At 44.8% G+C, this 22033-nt stretch overlaps 2 protein-coding genes across 2 annotated transcripts; both read left to right on the top strand.

The window, feature by feature from the left end:
- The first annotated feature begins 8989 nt into the window (after positions 1-8989).
- Positions 8990-15926, top strand: LOC135175684 (lysozyme g-like). Its single transcript, XM_064144020.1, has 6 exons — positions 8990-9007; positions 10624-10698; positions 12281-12370; positions 13440-13636; positions 13883-14021; positions 14670-15926. Exons 2-6 carry the CDS (start codon positions 10656-10658, stop codon positions 14798-14800), a joined length of 600 nt encoding a protein of 199 aa, XP_064000090.1. The 5' UTR covers positions 8990-9007; positions 10624-10655; the 3' UTR covers positions 14801-15926.
- A 3439-nt stretch (positions 15927-19365) lies between these two features.
- Positions 19366-21927, top strand: LOC135175683 (lysozyme g-like). Its single transcript, XM_064144019.1, has 5 exons — positions 19366-19423; positions 19786-19887; positions 20150-20346; positions 20474-20612; positions 21402-21927. Exons 1-5 carry the CDS (start codon positions 19381-19383, stop codon positions 21533-21535), a joined length of 615 nt encoding a protein of 204 aa, XP_064000089.1. The 5' UTR covers positions 19366-19380; the 3' UTR covers positions 21536-21927.
- The last annotated feature ends 106 nt before the right edge of the window (positions 21928-22033 follow it).

Raw genomic sequence — 22033 nt, 5'->3', positions numbered from 1 at the left:
GTAGTTGTGTGCTGTTTGAAAATGTGGGCTTGTCCAAGTTGCAGCATGGTGCATTGTTAGAGGTTACTCAGTTCCGTGTGTGAACAGCTCTGTTGCAAACTCAATGCAAATCTTAGTCATAGGTTGTGGGTTTCTGTCACTTTAAGATGCAGATTGTTTCCCTTAAATTAGACTTCTTCCTTATCTGGCTTGTAACAGGGCCATGTGTACTCCAGTGCTGTTACAAGGAGTGCAAAAATGTGTGGTTTGGGTAAAAGGAAAATTTGAGAGTCTCTGTACTATAAGTTTAAATTTATTTTGAAGTAGCAGCTGCATAGATCTCTGTGTTTGAAGTCTTTATTTTCCTATCTGCTTTTTTTATGTTGAATGAAGGTTAACTGTCATTGAACAGTCCTGTTGGTAAGATTTTTTTCATTCTTGATCCACATACTAATTTCAGATGAACAATTCAAATCTAAGAATTATATTTTTCCAAAACAAATTATTTAAAAACTTGAAAATTCTTCCAAGTTTAAGTGGTGAGCAACAAATTATTCTACTGATTTTGTAGAGCAGATTAAATAGTGGAAACATCCATGGTGATAAGACCTGGGTTAGCAAACTAGAAGTGTAAGCAATTCAGAGAACTAATCAAGTGCCAGCTCTACAGACTTGAAAAGCATAAAGCTTAACTTTGACAACAGTGATCTAGTAGCAATATGGCAGACAGATGGGATGATGATGATTTGCAATATCTAGAAAGGATGAGGATGCAGGTTGCATATGGTTAATTGCTTACACCAAATAGATTATATATGTAAGGACATGACTAAATGAAGTTCCTGAGCCTAGACTAATCACAAAAATGGTACCTGGTTTGGCATGTGTCAGCCATGAGAGGGCATTATGCAATAAAGAGGAACATTCATGTATCACTTTTGAAGTTGTGGGGCTTATGCATGAACCCAGCATGTAACTTCAGTAGTGATTAGTGCTTAAGTCTGTGCTTGATGCTTGCATGAAGTAATCATTAAAGAAGTGCATGGAGACAATAATAACAACATCTATGATTTGCAGCTCTTAATGCTAGATTGTTTGGACTTGATTGGGCACTCCTTGGTGTGTGTTATGCTTGTAATAGTCTACACAAGAAATGTACCTTGAAGTTAAGTGCTGAGATGAGCTTTGGGAAGTGCAAAGTAGTCTGGTCCCTGAAAGAGATGGAATGAGAAACAGACCCTGGAGGGAGCAAGAACCAAACAGCTACTTTCAGACCCCATTAGTAGGTTGCATTGGCTGTAAGTATAATTAATACAGCTCACTGAGGGAGACCAAGTCAAAAGATTAATTAATGCCTTTGAGGTCTCTGTTCCAAGTAATCCACATTGTGCTATTTCCCATGTAGAAATTCTAAAAGAAATTTCTATAGAAAATTTGGGCTTTGAACAGTATGGTTTGTAAAACAGGCCTTTTGTGTATCACAGGAGTAAAGCCAGTGCCCTCAATCCAGGGTGAAGAATGCAAACACACATACAAGCACAAGCTGATGGAGAAGTAATGAGGTTTGTACTCATTGCATATTCAACAGCTATGTATTCCACTTTTTTAAATGAAAAATCTATTAGTAGTCAGTTGATCTGTCTGGCTCTAGAACAGCTTTATATGACAACTTGAGAGTGCTCCAGAATTTAAGGAAAGCCTCTCTAGGAAATGGAAGTGGAGATGGTACAGCAAAATATTTCAGAACTGTTCTAAGGGGGCTGTTCTCCCTGAGGGTTCTCCCACATTTGGGCCAATTACTGCTTTGGAGGTCTGCTCTGATCTTTTGTTCTTGGATTATGCTTTGGAGTCTGCGTGAAGCCTGTCTAACGTGATTGTGGTAACTCAACACATTCCATTCTCCTAGATGTTTCTTTGGTATCCACCCCACCAGAGAGAGCAGTTCTGTATAGTATGCTGCAAAAGAGACTATGTGCCAGTTATCTTCATCAGTTTAATACACTGGACTGGCTAAAGTAGTGCAGAAGAGACCAGAACATCACCTCAAAAAAACTTTTTCAGATTTGGTGGATTAATTTTTAAGCAGATGTACACTAAGGGGTATTTGTTGATGGAAAAGAAGTAGTTGAGAAAACTTGCTTTTAGAGATCCTATGAGGTGCATATTTTAAGGTTATTTTTTAATTAGCTGTTAGAGCCACAGTTTGATCTGCCTGAAATAAACCACCACCAGTGCAGGAGCCACGCAGCTGTATCAGCTCACTGTTGAATCTGTGTGAATATAGTTTGCCTTTTGAAAACAACCTGTTCAGACGTCCTCTGCCTGGTAGTATGATTTCAACATGTGACTCATATAAAAAAGGTTTAAAAATTAACTTACCTGCTTCACATGCCATACAATTTCCAGTAACCATGGGCTTTTCCCAAGATGACACTGTATGCAAATCGAGTGATTGTAATGCACAAACACAGATTAATTCCTTTCTTGATCTTCTTCCTCCTTGCTAATTATTTCTTTTGTTAGTGTACTGCCCTAGAAAAGACTCTGAAATTGTTTCCTGCTTGGCTTCTAAGGTGTTGACAGTCCTTAATACTTTGTATCATGAATTTCAGACACCCAGAGATGCTCTTAATAGCTATTGCAGAATCACAGAATGGTTTGGGTTGGGAGCTTTGAAGATCATCTGCTTCCAACCCACCTGCTATGAGCAGGGATGCTTTCCATTAGACCAGCTTGTTCAAAGCTCCATGCAGCCTGACTTTGAACACTTCTGCGGGAGTCAAGGACACAGCATCCACAGCTTCTATGAGCAATCTCTTCCAGCACCTCACCATCTTCACAGTGAAGAACTTCTTCCTTACATCTAATCTAAATCTACCCTCTTTCAGCTTAGTGCTTGACATGCTCTTGTTCTATCACTACATGCCCTTGTAAAAAGTCCTTCTTCAGCTTTCCTTTAGGCCCCCTCTAAGTTCTGGAAGACTGTTACAAGGTCTCCTGGAGCCTTCTGAGGCTCAACAACCCCATCTTCTCATCCTGTCCTCAGAAGAGGAGCTCCAGTCTATTGATCATCTTTGTGACCTTCCTCCAAACTTTCTCCAATGGGTTTATGTCATTCTTTGTTGGGAACCCCAGAGCTGAATGCAGTACTCCAGGTGGTATCTCATCAGAGTAAAGGACAAGGATCACCTCCATTGACCTGCTGCCGCACTTCTTTTGATGCATCCCGAGGTATGATTGGCCTGGGCTGCAAATGCATATTGCAACTCACGATGAGCTTCTCATCAACCAACTCACCCAAGCCCTTTTCCTCAGAGATGGCTTCAATCCATTGTCCTCTCAGCCTGCATTTGTGCTTGGAATTGTTCTGACCCCATGTACAGGACCCTTTCCTGGCCTGACCTTCAAATTATTCCATTTAGATGACCTGTCTTTAAGCTGGAATGTAAACTGAGATTTTGTAAGATCCAGTCCAATGACCACTTCACTAAAACACTTTTCCTACAGAAAAATTCAAAATCTCATTTTGGAGAACAGAGGGCAACTACTGCTTTCCTCTCTCATAGACACTACTGGTCTGAGTTATTCTACACTGGGGCTAGAGAGTGTGGAGTGGGATGATGTTTCAGTGCTCACCTGCATTCTTCAAAGAGGCAAGATCAAAGATTGGAACCCTCAGCACCTGATTACATCTGAACACTGTCTTACAAGTGTGAAGACCTTTGCTATCATTACTTACAGGTATACCAGATGAATAAAAGAAAATCTAAGGGAATGCAATTATTAAAGTGTCTGTATCCCTTTAAAAGTGGGGAAATACTGCTCTAGAAGGTTTGTCTGAAATGCTATAGATACATCTTTAAGTGGCCAGTTAGTGGTGGGCATCCAGCATGTGTCAGCTGTCGTCGTGGGCAGCTTCCCTATAAAGCAGTGTTAAAATCTGTGAACACCTGGTGTTACCTATAATTACATCCCAGACAAAAGGAATCACCCTAGAAATGCATCTCCCTGCTGATGTCATGAAACCAGAACTGAAACTCACAACAGAGACAGTAATTAGTATGAGTATTGTTCCAGGTCATTTTAGAGAGTATTCTCACCTCCCAGTGAAATATGAAAGGAGGCTGTAGCCAGGTGGGATTGGTCTCTTCTCACAGGCAACCAGCAACAGAACAAGGGGATGCAGTCTCAAGTTGTGCTGGGGGAGGTATAGGCTGGGTGTTAGGAGGAAGTTCTTCACAGAGAGTGATTTGCCACTGGAATGGGCTGCCCAGGGAGGTGGTGGAGTTGCTGTCCCTGGAGGTGTTCAAGAAAAGACTGGATGAGGCACTTAGTGCCATGGTCTGGTTGATTGGCTAAGGCTGGGTGCTAGGTTGGACTGGATGATCTTGCAGGTCTCTTCCAACCTGGTATATTCTATTCTATAACCTGCAACCTGAAGGAGAATAGCATGTGCAATGCATAATGCTTTTCAAACCGATGCTCTATTGTGATCACATCTCTATTAAGTGGCATGAGAAAGAATCTCCGTATGAAGTAAAACAAAAAAGGTGCAAATCTGTGAGTAGGAAACAAATAGTGTCACTGAATCTTGCTGTGCTGTAGATTTTGTGTGTGCTGCTTTCTAGACAATCTCAAAATGCTGTTCTGTCCACACCGTGCTCCCTTTAGCTCAGTGTAACAAACAGTGTCAGTGAAAGACCAAGGGGAAACTGCATCTGTGGCCACTGACTGCAGCTCACTGCCAGGATGGCCCTGTGACTGTCAGGAAATTTTCATGCTTGAGAAGATGCAGTTAGCATTTTATAAGTGAACTCTTTCTCTTTCCTTGACTTTCCATCCCCACCAGGGATATTTTTCATGAATGTCAGTCTCGCACATTCTTGACTATCTTTCTATGAAGCCAAGCCACTTAGAGCTGCTGTAGTCATATACACAAAGCTGCTTTCTAACTCACCTCCTCTTCAGCGCACCAAAAGTAGCATCATATCAGAGCCATGTGACATCACATCCCTTAGAATCATAGAATCATAGAATCAACCAGGTTGGAAGAGACCTCCAAGATCATCCAGTCCAACCTGTCACCCAGCTCTATCCAGCCAACCAGACCATGGCACCAAGTGCCTCATCCAGTCTTTTCTTGAAGACCCCCAGGGACGGTGCCTCCACCACCTCCCTGGGCAGCCCATTCCAATGCCAATCACTCTCTCTGGCAAGAACTTCCTCCTAACATCCAGCCTATATCTACCCTGGCACAACTTGAGACTGTGTCCCCTTGTTCTATTGCTGGTTACCTGGGAGAAGAGGCCACCCCCCACCTGGCTACAATGCCCTTTCAGGTAGTTGTAGACAGTAATAAGATCACCCCTGAGCCTCCTCTTCTCCAGGCTAAACAGGCCCAGCTCCCTCAACCTTACGTTGGGTTATGGTCTGTGAGAGATAGACCATATCTCAATGTCATTTTCCAAATTATATCTAGCATGAAATGAAAAATTGTGCTGTACTAGGGAGAGATGCTACCTGCTCCCATTCAGTGGTTTCTCATTAAGTGGTTCACCTGAATTCAGTGGTCTGGGTTTATGGCCCCACAAAGACCTTTGAGCAGAAGACCATGTTTTCTAAAGTCCTGCAGGTGCCTTTGTGCAGTGGTGCCTTGGACAAGTGCTCTGTCAAAGCCCTGCTCCCTTCAGTGTATGTGAACATGGCCTTATTTGCATATAGGTTTCCTGCTTTCATCATTCACTCTAAAAGCAGTTAAAAGGTTTTGAGAGAATAAAGAACTTTTCCATGCTAAAAAATCATCATCTGCAATGCTTCTGAAAAAAAATACCCTCTTCTTTGGCCTTACCCTGGAAACTGTGTGAATACAAGCAACTTGTGCCAAGGACCTAAGAGCACACAGCAGGACAAATAAAAATAATTGTACTTACTATATCCACCATTCAATGAGTAAACAAAAACCAATGCAGTGCAGAGCAAGCATTAAGGATTTATGTGACAGCACTGTGAAACCTAGAAAATCTGTGAGTGCATGGGTGATAAATGAGAGAGAAAATACACTGCAAAGACAAACAGCATTTACATTCAAAATTCATCTCGATGACCATCAGCAAGTGGCCAACACATTAGGAAAGAAATCTTACCTAAAGTCAGAGAATCGGAGGTGAGATGGTTTGGGTGTTCCCCGCCCCCCACACTTTAGAAGTCACCCAGACTAGTCTCAGTTGGCTCTGGGATTATAAATGAAGCTATTTATTTACAGCTAGCACAATATACAAGCAGATATTTACAGTATATACAGTTATAGACAGAAATATACAAGGTAAAAGATAATACAGAAACACAACTCCCCTCCCAGAAACCTGAGTCCCCAGGAGGGGCTCTCAACCACCCCTGCACCTTCCCCCTGCCCCTCTCAACCTTACCCCAGTCCCAAGGAAGGATAGAGGTTCAGCCAAGAGGTTATGAAGCAAAGGTGAGTGGAAGGTGTGTGAGAGATGTAGCTCAGTCACAGCCCAAGGCAGAGAGTGAGAGAAAATGGCGAGAGTGTTATCTAATGTTTTTGTTTCTTCTTCAGCAAAACTCTGAGGGGAGTAGACATCACCACTGTTTTCCTTTCACACCCTATGATCTAGTTCTTTGCACCAAAACATTCTACCCTGCTTCAAACTAGCACAGGAGGCTACTTCTCAAAAAAGTTCTTATATCACCAGCATGAACACAGGTTCAGTGAGACAGGAACATTACTTTATTATCCCTAACATGATACTGGGTTTATGAAATGTAACTGAGTGTTAATATTCAGTTATTTGAATCTGTTTGAGAGAATGCACCTCTTTCTGATATTGTCTTGTTCTGCAGAAGGCAAATTAATCTATCTACTGAGATCGAAGTGGAGTTCTCTAACCTTTCCCCAGATCATTTCTTATGGCTTTCCTCACCTCCAATGTTTCTTCAGTTACTATTTTCTTTTGAAACTGCTACAGCCACACTGTACCTGTGCTGTCACTATTTTCTGCCTGTTATTTCCAAAGATACTATATAGATTCTTACCTTATATTATGTCAAATGTTAAACCTCAGTAAAAGAATTAAGTGATAGTCTACCACAGTAAGATATCAGATGTGTATGTGAAGACTGAATGCCTAGCCTTAAAATCTGTGGAAAGATGTCTATTCATAGAATCATAGAATCAACCAGGTTGGAAGAGACATCCAAGATCTTCCAGTCCAACCTAGCACCCAGCCCTATCCAATCAACTAGACCATGACACTAAGTGCCTCATCCAGGCTTTTCTTGAACACCTCCAGGGATGGTGACTCCACCACCTCCCTGGGCAGCCCATTCCAATGCCAATCACTCTCTCTGGGAACAACTTCCTCCTAACATCCAGCCTAGACCTACCCCAGCACAACTTGAGACTGTGTCCCCTTGTTCTGTTGCTGGTTGTCTGGGAGAAGAGACCAACCCCCACCTGTCTACAATGTCCCTTCAGGTAGTTGTAGACAGCAATGAGGTCCCCCCTGAGCCTCCTCTTCTCCAGGCTAAACAACCCCAGCTCCCTCAGCCTCTCCTCATAGGGTTTGTGTTCCAGGCCCCTCAACAGCTTTGTTGCCCTTCTCTGGACATGTTCCAGCACCTCAACATCTCTCTTGACTTGTGGAGCCCAGAACTGGACACAGTACTCAAGGTGTGGCCTGACCAGTGCTGAGTACAGGGGAAGAATAACCTCCCTTGTCCTACTGGCCACACTGTTCCTAATACAGGCCAGGATGCCATTGGCTCTCTTAGCCACCTGGGCACACTGCTGGCTCATCTTCAGCCTAGTATCTACCAGTACCCCCAGGTCCCTTTCCTACTGGCTGCTCTCCAGCCACTCTGTCCCCAGCCTGTAGTGCTGCTTGGGGTTGTTGTGGCCAAAGTGCAGAACCCTGCACTTGGCCTTGTTCAATCTCATCCCATTGGCCTCTGCCCACCCATCCAGCCTGGCCAGGTCCCTCTACAGGGCTCTCCTATTATTTCCATATTTCACCCAAATGAATGAGTTTCATACTTATGACTCACCTTAACTCATATCCCAACCCTCCTTTAACAACACAGACAGGCTCTCCAGTGAAGCTCCCCTCTTTCATACTATCTTAGGATCTAAACCCCTGATGTCTGTGTTTATAGATTTTCAAGGTGACATGGCAAACTTGGCCATCTTCTGTGCTTTTCAGATTAGTAGCCATCAGTTGGTTTTGAGCCTAGTACTTGGTACCTGACCAAAACAGTGTTTCCTATCCAGAATATCTCAAGCCCAAAAGACAACAATGGGAATAGATGTGTCTGTGATGTATTGAATAATTAAGAGAAAGCTACTATGAAACTGTAAGAAAATCTTGCTTTTATATCCTCTGTACATGCTGGACAAGGCCTCCAGAAGAGAAAAAGATTGGAAAGGGAACAGGATTGAAGGGCTCTGACCTCCCAGACTGCCTTTCCATCTCAACATGACTCAGATGTTTTACATATGTGAAAAGTGTCTCAGTCACAAGGTGCAAGTCTTTCAGAGACCCTCTGTATGTTCCTACTGGCTTCAGCTGCTGAGACATCAGTTGCTTTCCTTTCAGCTGCAGCATCCCTAAATGTGAAAGTCAAACGCTGCCTCTGCTTTTGAAGTTTTCACATCTCCCTGTAAGCAATGAAGCAGTGAGATGCTTTTCTTCAATTGTCCTTTCTAGAATTCATATGAGAGTATGATATTTAGTTAAAAGCTTGCCAATCCAAAATTGTTGAGGCAACAAGACAAGATATCTTTCCAGAAATGTGTCCATACTGATCTCAGATGCAAAAGAAGGACAGCACTAGACAGGGATCAGATTTTTGCCTGGCCTCTGCCACTGATTCACTACAATGCTTTCTGCAACTCATTTATTGTGCATCAGTATGCTTATTGATGGAGGAAAAACAGTATTTATTTCCTTTCACAGGGTTGTCCCAAGTCTTACTAATCACTGCTTGTGCAAATCTTTGGATGAAAGGAATAGTAAGTGTTCTAAGCTCTTAATACATATTACTTATTGTACTTTAAAACAAATGTCATCACGCTGGGTAGGAATTAACATTCCAAAGCCAGCAGAGTGGGTACCCTTTCATAGGCATATATATAAAAGTCGTCATGAGCTGCCCCAGAGGAAAGCTGACTGAAGACAGGTGAGTCTAAATTCACTCAGAATATTTACTTAGAGACAAAAGCCTTGGTTTTGTTTTGATTTATCAATACTGCAATTGCTACACTGTTTATACCTACGGCCTGATATGATTTTTTGTGGTGGGAGGGAGAATAAATAGGCTGATAATTTAAACTTTAGAATCTGGCAGTTTTCCTCTCTGTGGAAACAGCTACGGTGTGTAGGTTTCAATGGGACCCTATGTGGATTTGCCATCGACTTCACAGGTATTGTGTCAAGTTATGCTGATCTGGGCTTGCAAATACTCAGCGTTAAGAGCTCAACCAGAGCTACTGTGTGTACCCACAGCTCTGGCTGTGGGCGTTTGCTGACCTGAATAAGCTCTCTCAGGAAAAGGGAGTCTTTCCAACGACACCCACTGGTGGACTATTTGTGTTTCTGCATCCTGACAGTCTGATTTGCTGTAGAAATACAGGCTAGAGAAAAGGTCACATATTGTTAAATTCAATAAGGCTTTTTCAAATGTTAATAGAATTGTGTGATGATTGCTTACACAACTTGTGATGCATTCTGTATTTGAAGCCATCTTGGGGAGAAAAAAAATGTTAGCCATAAAAAATGCTTGCTTTAAATGTATTCACCAAGAGAGCAGGCACAGCCAATGTTTTTTTTGCAGTTGATAGCTATTATCTGATGACATTTGGGAGCCTTATTCATAAGCACAACAGATGCATTTATTACTGAAGTGATTATCTGCCATTATCACACACAGAAATTAACACTAAAGTATTATTTCACCAGATAAATATGGGAGTTGCCTTACATGTTCTCAGGAGAGAGTTGAGGGTCATATTGCCTGGCTTTTGAAAACATGTTTTTCAAAAAGCCCAACAAAACTCCTGTCTCACTTTGGATAGAGAGACAAAGGATATGTGCGCTCTGTAGCACGTTAAACTTCAAACACTAAATTAAAGCAAACATACACTACCTTCTCATCATAGAGAGGTGCTACTGGTGTACAGGAGGGGACATGTGAGCAAGTGATGTGGAGTGACAGAGGCTAAAATAATCCCCATTGACCCAGGCTGCCAACAGGGACCTCCTTGCTCCCAAGCTCTCCAGGCTCAGCCCTTCCTTCTTGATGTAGTGTAGTGGCACATGAAATGAAGAAAACATTCACCCGCAGCAGAAGCCTGTAGCCCTTGAACAAGGAGGTAATAAGGTGCAGATGGGACTCCCTTCACTTTCTTCTCCTCCTGCCATCACTCTCTGAAGCTGGCAGCTGCATCCCATGCTGGAGGTGAGAGAGGGAGCGTGCTGCAGAGAGGGTGCATCCATTCCAACTTGTCTTCAGCTGATGCCACCCCCATCTCGTGTCTCAGGGTGGGAACTTTTGGCACAGAAAATTTACTACAGGCCTGTTGCAAATCAGCACTGATTTCTTCGTGTTTGCAAACCACTATCTTTTCAGGTGTCCTGAGGCAGCTGAAGAGAGCCATCACCATGATCCCCGCACTGTTCTTCCTAGGCCTTACGGCCCTTATTGGTAAGCTGGAGTTTGGGTTTGGGTTTGGGTTGCTGTCAAAAGTACCCAGCGAGCTGTTTGCAGAAGGACTGCAGGGAGGAGTTGTGCAGAGAGGCCTGAGGCTCCCTTTCTGCACAACACTGTAAAGCCCTCTGTGGCTAAAGGTCCTCAGCTGCCCTATGAAGCTGCTTGCTGTCCACGTGTGTCCTTTAAGACAGCACTGCTGGAGTACAGAACTGACACCGAAAGGGAGTCACAGACATACTTATTCTTAATTTTCCCAGCTAACCTTATCCAATCTCCCTGCCTGCTTGGAAATGGTCTCACAAATGTGGCAAGCTGTTTGACGGAGGCTGTTCATGCCTCAGTGAGGAAGCAGGGTAATTTGCCCAGGCTGAGGCAAGCAGTCTCCTGAATTAATTCCTCACTAAGTCACAGAAGGATGCAGGATATGCTTCCAGCTGGGCTGTGTTGCGGAGGCAGGGAAATAATGTGGCCAAATCAGGAATTTTTATACAAAAATAGAGTTGTTTTATTTTCCCAAAGAGCCTGCCCCCAAAACTATATACAAGAATTAATTTAGTTTTAATTACCAGATTCAGTTGCTTGAGAATATCTACAGGGATGCCATCGATAATCTGACTATTTTGGAAGTCAGAAGTTGGAAAAGGCTTTAGCTATTAATTAATAACGTTTCCCACTTACTAACAAAGCTGAGCCAAAATAACTCGCGATCAGGCTGACTTCATCCTGCGGTCTGTCCCTCTGTTCCCTATCAGCAGCTGCAGGTGGGTTGTTAAGAGTTGTTAGGCTTTCACAATGGACCTTAATGGCTGTAGCAGTCCTTTGGAGCTCTTTCTGTATCCAGGCCAGGCGAGAGGGGGGAGAGAAGTCTCAGGCAAGCACGAAGGTTCAGGCAGGAACAAACTCCAAGGCGGAAACCCCAAAAGCAGGAACCCCCCAATATTTATACCCTCTCTGGACAAAGAGCAGAGTTACCACTTGCTTAGGCACGAAGGAGACAGCCAATCCTAGCCCGATTCCAGCGCGGGCACTGCACGGGCACCCCTGGTGCAGGAAGGAAAAGCCTTTGCTCACCCCCTTCACGCCTGCAGGGCAAGCTGGGGCGGGGGGTGGGGGGGGAACCGGGCAGCTTTTTCTCTCCCATTCAAGCCACGGTGGGAGAGCAATTTAGGGGTATACAGGACTACAGGACAGGGTGCTCGGGCATCACCAGACATCATCCAAGAGATTCCAGATATTGGAAGTCACTGAATGGGAAAAACCCTCTGTAATACAGAGGCTGTGGCTCCCCTTCCTCTCTCCCACACAAGCCTTTAGACCTAACCTGGCAGGTGTTTTTTTTATATGAACTGTCATTACATTCATTCCATTACAAAAGAACATACTTATGTTCTTTGTCTTCCTTCAATAACATTACTGATGGAGACCAGAAGCAACCGCACAAGCATGGCCAAAACAAGGTGATGTGGGTTACTGTTCTAGATGAATCCCTCATGCTTGACTTGTATGCATTTGCAGCACTCTGTATGATATTGGTCTGAGATGTTTTGTGTTCAAACACTTCCATTTAATTTTTCAGCTCCAACCATGAGTAGCAGTTGCTATGGCGATATAAGCACTCTTCAAGTCCCCACAATCTCCTGTACACCTGTAAGAGCCCCAGACTGTGGTAGGTATCATTCATGACCTGATTTATCAACCTGTTTGTACCAGATAGAGAGATGTTTCACCTTCTGCTATTGCCAAATTAAAAGTGGTGCAGCTATTCCATTAGGTAAAATGGAACAAGCAGCACTTCCTCTCCCAAAATGGCAAGTGCTGTGAAGCCTCCAGACCTGGTAGGAAGTGGGAGGACAAACTTCAGGTCTCATAGTCAGGACCTTGAGGTTTCTAAGCAAAGGGAAATGGCACAACTGCTTTTAAGGTAATATGTCTTCTTCATCAGCCAGGACTTTAGCTAGTCAGAATCCCCACAAAACCTTGGGGCCTGCCTGATTGAAGGAAGAGATGCACAGAGCCATGTCCAGAGTGCTAGCATGATGCAGGTCCATCCTGTGGGTGGCCATTATATCCTAAATGTAGCCCTCTCATCTCTAGGTGACCTAGTTTTGGTAACTCCTTCCTATTTCCTTCTTTCTTACCTTGTGTTATTGCCCCTGCACAGCTGACTCTGTCAGGTTCATACTGCTGAAACCTCTGAAGACTTTGTCAGTAACCTTGGATGTAGGTGCCTCCAGGGCAGACATCTAACTGTGGGTATGCAAGTGTGGATCTGAAGCTGTAGCTTGTTTCCAAAGTGTTCCAAAATTACTCTAAAAAAATCTCCACCTTTCTATACACAGGCTAAAATCATGGCTAGTTCTGGGGTCTGGCTGGTCACTAGTAACACATCTCTCAATTTTTTTTAAATGCAATTTGACATCTCACTTTTCTGACTCCAAAGCCAAAGTTCCAGTGGTGTGGCTACAGAAGAGGACCACACATGCATGGTCTCCCCTCCTGATAAGCTCCCCTCTTTTTTTATCATCTTTGGGTACTGGCACAGCAGCTCTCTGTCCATGGTCAGAACTGATAATGTTGTGCTCATTACTCAAGCACCACTGCCCAGCTTGTGGTGCTTGAGTAATGGTGGTGTAGCTGTGTTTTCTTTGAAACTCAAGTTACTCCTTTTGATATAGCTACTCAAGGGGAAAACAAGGATGGGTGCCTAAGTCTGTCTGCCTTTTCCTACCCCACAGGATACACCATAGTGCGGAGAACTGCTGAGGCAGACATTGTACGCCTGCGCAAGTATGAGATCCCAATTAAGAGAGTAGCCAGGAGGTTGTGCTTGGAACCAGCACTCATTGCTGGCATCATCTCGCAGGAGAGCCGTGCCGGCCTGCTCCTGGACAATGGCTGGGACCAGGAACGGCACAGGTACGGCTTGATGCAGGTACGTTGGGATGATAAGTGTGAGAACAGCAATGTAGTGTATGTCCCAAGGCCTTACCTCAGCAAATGACTGTTCTTTGCTCTATACGGCAGTTAAATACATTCTCTCTACATCAAAGCTTGTGTGTAAATGTTGTCTTTAGTAAGATCACTTCAGTGAGTCACAGCCTGGAAGTATAAAGGAAAGGGTTAAGCTACAGTGATGATTGTGTTCAGACCCAACTCATTTTCTGCTTGCCTTTTCTAGATTGGTGGGCAGCAACAACGCCTTTATGGATTGTGGGATAGTGAAGAACACATAAATCAGGGCTCCACTGTACTGGTTCTTGCAATTAATGATGTGAGGGCAAGACATCCTACCTGGACCTGGGACCGGCAGCTGAGAGGTACACAATGAGCTGTATGCTAGAAAGAGACATGCTGAGTGATGGGAGTGGTGTGCATTTGTGGTTGTCACTTTTAATTGAGAGAGAGCATCAGTCCACAGATTTTACATCTAAAAAAACCAAAACAAACAAACAAACAAAAACAACCCAGACTTTTCTGTTTTAAAAGAGGTAATCCCCAAACAGCAGGCCGGCAGAAGGTTTGACACAGCCTCCCAGCTTGTCCACAGGACTTCGTATTTCTGCCTGCAGAAGAGAGGCTGTTGTGGTATGCCAAGCTCTCCAGCAGCTTTGCTGCAGTAGGAAGCAGGGGAAAATCAATCCAGCCTGGGAGCTGCTGTAGCAGCATGGAAACATCCCATTGCAGATCTGGGCAAAAGTGTCAGGCAGAGCCTTGGCAGGCTCCCCCTTGACTCCAGTGACAAGCATTCACTGATGGCCAGATCCACAACCTCCTTAAATTCCATAGAAAAGGCATTGTGCTTAGTGAACATGAACAGACCTTAAGTTATATTCTTATCTGTCCATCCTACAAGTGAAATGGGTGTCAGGTAGGTAAGTTAAGTTAGAAACCAAACAGTGAAAAGCCACTATTAAATTGCTATTTCTTACTTATATACCCATTTCAACTCCTTATTTTTTTTCCAGGGGGAATCTGCACCTACCATGCACGAATGGGCAACCTCCAGGTCTATGATGAAGACCCTTGTGACAGAGACAACTATTATGTCAACAGTGTCATTAGGCGAGCCCAGTACTTTAAGAGACATGGGTTTTAGCTCATAAACCTGTCCCGCTACCCATCCTTTCCCCTGCATAGACTAGCCCAGTAGTGATCATAGTACCCAGTGCACTTCTCAGGTCTCCTGGCAGGACCGATGCCGGTGGCAACAGCACCTTGCTCACTCAAGAAAACCTCAGCTACCCTCTCACCAATGAGTGAGCTCAGCACTGCCTTCTAAGGGATACACAAGAACACGATACCACAGGCTTCAGGGCCCATAGAAGGTAAATAAGGACAGTCCAGCAACGTTTAAGTGTCTGATGAGGAAGATGACTCTTCCTGTTCAAAGCTGAACCTGGGGCTGCTCATTCATCCCCCAGGAGAAGGTATGCAAGCAGGTCTCCCTTGGCATAGGCTGTTCTCTTCCCACCTCCTCCGTCCATCTTCTTTCCTCTCCCTGGCCAATGAGGCAATGAAAGTCCCAAGTTAAATTCTTCCCCCCTGCCCGATTGTGTTGGCTACAGAACAAAGAGACTTCTTGACAAGGCTTTGATCTCTGCACCAGCTGTGTACTCCTGTGGAAAGCCTTGTGGGGGACAACACTAAACAAACTCTGAAGCCCACGGCCATGGTGGTGCTGCATACGTCTCCAGGGTGCAAGCAGCCTCACACAAGGAAGGTACTGTATGCCAGTGCAAAACGCCTTTCCATTAGGGGGCGCCCTTGAGTAGGAGCTGGCCCCATATATACCCACCTCAGGAGCTCTATCACAACTGCAGTGCTGATAAAGAAACAATCCACAGGCTTTCCTGGTTTATATTTGGCACCTTCAGGCTGGATTTTCTCCAAGTGTAAAAGCACTTCAGCATCTGTCCATTTGCCAGGAATCCCATCTTCCAATTAGAAGTGAATTCGCTCTGGGTTTATAAGCTCTGTTTAAAAGCGTCCTTCAGTGTGGATAGGTCTGGCTGCAAATTTGGGTTTATTGAGAACAAGAAAGAAAATAAAGATAAATGCTGAATCTCACTGTTTTTTCCTTTTTTTCCTCCCATTTTCATGGGGCCCATTTTGGAGCTGTCAGGGCACTCTTCCTCTGGCTGTCAGCATTGCTGATGAAGAAGCAACGTGCCGAGCAGCACAGGGCTGCGCTGCATGCCTGGGCTACCAGGGCAGAGTCAATACAGGCATCACAAGAGCTGCTTTTGCAAGAGGAACAATTTTAATGCTGTGATCCTTGTCTTGTCAGTCACTCATCTGCTTATTGTCATGGCAAGGACAGTGCCCAATTAACATGTTTGCAAGAGAACTGATTTTATCATGTTTGGAGACCAGAGGGAGCTCTAAGATGTCTCCAACATTACTGCTTTCTTTTTCGTTAGGACTACAGAACACAGTCTAGTGTTGAGCAACTGCAGGTGTTGGATATATTATTTAGTCTTTAGTGAATTCTGCACTACATTAAGATAATTTTAGTAAAATCACTACTTTGCAATACAAACTTATGAAACACAGAACGTGATTTGAGCCCCTTTACTTGAAGTAGCTTGTGTAAAATTCACGAGTTGAAGTCTTTGGGCCATGATGTTCTATAAACTTCCATGTTATACAAACTTCCTATGTAAAACTCGCGAACGCATTCTTGGTAGAGCAGTGTAAACTTCAACTGGGGCAGGGAATTTTGTTGCTGCCTACATGTATAAAGCTGCTTTTTGAGTTTGGAGTGCAAACAAGAGTGGAGATGGTTCTGCTTCTCTTCATGTAGCCCTTAATTGCTGCTAGCAACCTCCCTGTCACTGCTACTGGTTTTGCCATTCCAGCAGATCTGTGAGTTCCTCGGGAGACTTATTTCTACATACATTACTCATGAAGCTGATGCTGCATGTGTGGCCTTTTGAGCTAGTTTTCTAGCACAGACATTAAAAAATTAGGAACAGAGAAACTTAGACACTGATTGTAAAGTGGAAAAGTACTGGAGTCTCTGAGTGGAGAGGAGAACATTCCAGGGATAGACCATAAAATGGCAACCATGGATAAGTTAATATAATTTCATTGGACCATCAAAAACTTTATGTCTGGAAGCACAGCTTGCATCTTGCCCTTTGCTGCTTCTGCTGCTTTCGCTGTACCTGCTGCTATCTTCCCCCACCCCTGTTTTGGCTGCTGCTTTGCTGCTTCACCACCACTTGTCCCCATCCTCGAAGGTTACTATATTCTGTAGTAGTTTCATACTGTTCTATTTAGTTTAACTGCAGATATATAATTCCACTTTTCTGACTTCCCAAATTCTGAGTTGTAGTGAATTTACTCTCTCTGGGGCAAGTTCATAGTGAGTTACTGGAGGAGGAATCCACTCAAACCCTTCACATCCATGTTACAGTAGGTAGCAACACCCAATCACCCGTGGAGCTGCCTGCCAGCTTGCACAGCATTGCCATAATGGATTACTTCTTTTTTAAGTCTATTTAAAAGTCCTGATCATGGGAATTGAATATTTTATTGCAAATGTTATTTCAGGGTATCAGCACTTTGTAGTGAATAAGGAAAATCTCTGCAGAAAATTACTTGGAATAAAATTGCTTGATAAATTGGCAGGAAGGAGTAAAGCATTAAGGAAGGTTTACACTGGCTCACTGCCTTAACATTTCAGCAAAAGCTTTCCTGAGAAACAATGAGTCCACATTGCTTTCCCCTTCCTCTTTCCTTGGGTACACCTATCCATGTTACTCGAAGATATTGGTCTATATAGGACTGCTGTGGTCATACTCTTGGTCACCCTTTTGACCTGGGGTCCATTAAAAAAGGAAAAAGGAAGACTGCAAAGCAGTCAGCCTAATACCAAGCAAGGTGTCAAAAAAAAGCAGCAGGAATGTATTTGGTCTAGCTGGGGTGGAGATAATTTTCTCTGTAGTAGCCCTCATAGTGCTGTGCTTTGTCTGCTATCTAGGAAAGTGTTGATAACACACTGGAGATTTGGCTACTGCTAAGCAGTGCTTGCTCTGCATCAAGGCTATCTCCAACATTGTCCCTTCACCAGCAGGCTGGAGATGGACAACATCTTGGAAAGGGACACAGCCAGGACAGCTGACCCAAACTGACCAAAGGACTATTGCACACCATATGTTGCCTACCCAGCAAGAAAAGCTAAGAGAAAGAAGGGGGTGGGGATTCACTGGCACAACATTCATGTGCCAGAGCAGCTGCTAAATGTATGAGAAGCTTCTCCCTGGGAAGTGGTTGGACATCAGCTGCCAGTGGGAAGTAGAGAATAAAGACTCAACAAGGGTTTTTACCATCTTATTTTGGCCCCCTATTCTCTTGACAAGGGGACAAGTGATAGAGCAGATTTATGGGTACAGGGTGGCCAGCCAAGGTCAACAAAGCACGAGGAAAAAGAGGGCAAGATAAAATCCCAGTCAGAGTGGAAAGAAAGGTCACCTGGTTGAAACAGCAAGCAAAATGGGATTGAATAATCCCTTTGTGAGCACGTGGGGGATGACAAACAACAAGAAACTGTCAGAGGGGCTCTGACAGCTTGACTTGGCAGGGAAAAGCCACCTTAGATCAGCCAAAGTCCTTATAGCACTGCAGAAGGGGCCAAGAGGGAAACTGCAGTTGTGCCATATCATGAGCTCAATCGGGCTTTCAGCAGCAGCCTGAAGCACCCTTACACATGAAATGTATACATGCATTGTGGTGCAACAGGTTCTGTTTACATGAGAGGAAAAAAAAGTGCTGTAAATCTCACAAAACCCCAACCCAAGGCATGTAACCACAGTGTCAGATTACCACCGGAGGGAAGGAAGCTTTCACTATATATTAAGCTTGTCCAAACCTCAGACCTGTGCCAGAAGCTGAGCCGCAGACAAGTAGGTAAGATAGCACCACTTGGAGTGGGAGCTCTTCCTTCAGCAATACCATCTTCTTGGTAGCCCAGGGGCTGCAGCTTTTTGCTGCAGGAGGTTTCTGCTTGAATAACGATTCTGAGATTTCTCCTGGAGGTCTGGATGCAGGTCATCAAGTGTAGATATCTCTCATTTATACAGAAACCTGTCTTTGACACCGTCTGTGAGGGTAAAAGGATGCTCCTGGACTACCACTCACCCTAAAGTAGATAGCCACAATGATTTAGACAGCTTATGACCTGAAAGTGACAATTTCTGTGTGTCAAGAACGTCTCAGGAGGTTCAGGCAAAGCTGGTACAGCGTGGGGAAGGCAGTTTTCACACAGAATGTGTGCAGGAAATAAGGGTGTTTCTGGTGGAAGGGCAGCAGCACAGGGCAAGGAACAGTACTGATTTTAATTTTTCTGAATTCAACATTGGGGGTTGAGAGTTGAAGGCAGTTACCAAGATCTTAGAGAAGATGTGGGTTTGAAGTACCAGCTCAAGTGGCAGGTGAGATGTCTCTTGGGAACAGCTGCAGCCTGGTTTGGGCCAGAGTGGGAAAGCTGCCATTGAGGTCTCTTTTGATAAGAGATGGGACTCCATTTGCCTTGCCTACCCAACACCTCATGAGCTCAAAAAGTGTTCCTCTGTGTTTCTTTGGCAAGCAGTGGGATAGGTTGTGGTCTCCCTGTGTGCCAGTGTTGGCTGATTGATTTCCAGGCTGTTCTGTGTGCCCAGGAAGAACCACCCCATGTACCCGATGCTCGTGCTGCTGGGCCTCGCTGCCCTCCTGGGTAAGTCTGTGTTCCCCCACAGCCTCACCCCAAGCAGCCTCGGACACCCTCCCCAGGGCCGGGAAGCAGGTGACATTGATGCACCTCCTTACCCCTCTCCACACAATCTCTGATAGACGACACAGTGCCTGGGTCCCCTTCTGAGTCTCGCAGAAGGACAGTTGCCCCCTGAAGGACAATTGCGTGCAGGGTGCAGGGCAGGACTTCACCTCCTCTCCATCAGAAGGAGCAGCAGAGACAGCCCTGACACATGGATCCTGCGCCCCACAGCCTGTCCTCTCCAGTGTGCAGCCTCCCCTAGGGTGTTACTTGCAACCACAAAAGGTTTTTACTGCTTCAGCCATTCCATGTCACCTCCACAGGTGCCTCCCAGGGCCGCACGGATTGCTACGGCAGCGTGAACGGAATTCAAACCTCCGGGGCTTCGTGTGCGACTGCCAAGCCAGAGGGTTTGTCTTACTGCGGTGAGTCTCTCTCTTCTGCCAGGCACTCCCATTTACTCCGCAGCACAATGATCCCAAGTCCTTCGCCATTCCGAAGTGCTGAACACACACTAGCTGCTGAGCCTGCATAATGTCTCTGTAGGCTGTCACCCACCTCCTCTCCGAGGCAAGGCAAACAAAACGGTGATGGAATTATCTGTATTAGAAGGAGAAACACAAGAGAGACAACTCTGGGGTTTAAAAGCCACCAAGCAAGTACCTTTACACGTCCTTTTAATCACAGGAGTTAGTGCATCACAAAAGATCGCTGAAGTGGACCTAAGAGCTATGGATCGGTACAAAACCATCATTAAGAGAGTCGGTGAAAAGCTGTGCGTTGAACCAGCCCTGATCGCTGCCATCATCTCCCGGGAATCTCATGCTGGCAAAGTGCTCCAGAACGGCTGGGGTGACAATGGAAACGGATTCGGTTTAATGCAGGTATTTGCTGACCCTCCCCTAGAACCTGCTCTTTCCAACCAAAGCCCAGAAATAACAGTGAGCCTCTTAAACATAGGATCAATTGCAGCAGGCAAATTACTTCTTTTTGTTGTTTTGATACTTCTAGGTTGACAAAAACTACCATAAGCTCCAAGGAACCTGGAACAGTGAAGCTCACATTACCCAGGGTACAAATATACTTATCTCAATGATAAAGGCCATACAGAAGAAATTCCCAAGCTGGACAAAGTATCAACAGCTGAAAGGTAAGACACAGGCCGCAGGTTTTGTCCAGGAAAGGTGAAACACTGTAGGACCACAACACACCCAACTCGTTCCCGTACTCCTCACCCCCGTGTTTCTAGCTGGCCAGCTAGCTGCCGCATGGCTTGGCTCCTTTCTGCGGGTCCCGGGCCAGAGACACGGGGTCGGTTCTGTGTAGTTTCTAGCTTCCTCGGTCTGCCAGCCTCGCTGAATTTCCACCACCGTCCAGCAAATAGTTGCGTACTTGAAATCCAATCTGTGTAAGTAAGACCTGAGCTGAGCTGAGCTGAGCTGAGCTCAGCTCTCCTTAGCTAACCACAAAGAGTCTCCTCCAGCCGTTCCGGTATACAAAGAGAGAGCTCCACGGTTGGCTTGATCGGGGCCGGCCCTTCACTCGGTATCCCTGCTGAAAAAGGAAAGGAAGTGTTTGCTCACAAGCAATTGCGAAACTCTGCTGTGCAGTGTGGAAAAGCTCTCTGCTTCAAAGCAGGCTGCGCTCTGCCACTCCCTTGGTCTGCCCAAGTACCTTGACGGACTCGTTTCACGGCCGCCGCAGATACCTCTGCCTTTCGACCCCTGGAGTAGCCTCTACGTAGCAGGGACATAGATAACACAATGTATGAGTGTGGTTTAATGCTCTTTTAAGTGCAGCTGTTTTCAAGGATGAGTGAGAGGTTGCAAGGACGTTGGAAAGTGAAAGCTTTCAAAAGGAGTAAAAGCAGAACACATCAGGCTGGAATTTCCCCTGGTTTTTTAAAGTGTGCATGAATTCTTCCACTGTCCTGTTTCAGGTGGGATTTCTGCCTACAACGCTGGGGCAGGCAACGTCCAAACCTATGAAGGAATGGACAAAGGCACCACCCACAATGACTATGCCAACGACGTGGCTGCTCGAGCTCAGTATTACAAGAAACATGGATACTAGGCTTGGTGATCTCGGCTGAGTAACTTCCTTACCATCGCTTGCGTGGCACCCCTGAGGGAGCCAAAACACAGATCAGCTGTACCCGGCAAAGCTATAGAGGTGCAAATGTAGAGGAGTTATTGAATGAGAATGTGCAAGTAAAGCCCTCAGTTTTGGAATCAATATGCAGTAAGACACCAGTCATTTAGTTTCTTTGCAAGCAATATGATTTTGATTTCACAAAGGGAATGTTACCAAAGTCTTTTTTTCCCTGCTATGTATACATTTCTCTGAGTTGTGAAGCCTGTGCTGTTTTGCTACTGGTGATTTGCTGCCTTCCAGGTCTTAATACAAATTTCTGGCAAAATCTGTCATTCTTCTAAGAAATAAAAAGGCAAAATACTTCCTTGCATATTAGCTTCATGATTTAGTTTTTCAAAGCTGCTTGATATTCACATTATGCCGTGGAGTAGCCATTTTCCCCTGAATGCTCATTTTTCATATAAATGCTCAGTCTTC

Source organism: Pogoniulus pusillus, chromosome 5, assembly GCF_015220805.1.
Source record: "Pogoniulus pusillus isolate bPogPus1 chromosome 5, bPogPus1.pri, whole genome shotgun sequence".
Taxonomy (NCBI): Eukaryota; Metazoa; Chordata; class Aves; order Piciformes; family Lybiidae; genus Pogoniulus; species Pogoniulus pusillus.
Note: the sequence above shows the minus strand (reverse complement) of the source record. Positions and strands in the feature narration are given on the sequence as shown.

Bases quoted from the DNA above. Each gene is read 5' to 3' on its own strand.
- LOC135175684 (XM_064144020.1), top strand. From the start codon at position 10,656: ATGATCCCCGCACTGTTCTTCCTAGGCCTTACGGCCCTTATTG. The intron at 10,699-12,280 runs GTAAGCTGGAGT...TTAATTTTTCAG, and splicing joins AGGCCTTACGGCCCTTATTG to CTCCAACCATGAGTAGCAGT. The intron at 14,022-14,669 runs GTACACAATGAG...TTTTTTTTCCAG, and splicing joins CTGGGACCGGCAGCTGAGAG to GGGGAATCTGCACCTACCAT.
- LOC135175683 (XM_064144019.1), top strand. From the start codon at position 19,381: ATGTACCCGATGCTCGTGCTGCTGGGCCTCGCTGCCCTCCTGG. The intron at 19,888-20,149 runs GTGAGTCTCTCT...TTTTAATCACAG, and splicing joins AGAGGGTTTGTCTTACTGCG to GAGTTAGTGCATCACAAAAG. The intron at 20,613-21,401 runs GTAAGACACAGG...GTCCTGTTTCAG, and splicing joins AAAGTATCAACAGCTGAAAG to GTGGGATTTCTGCCTACAAC.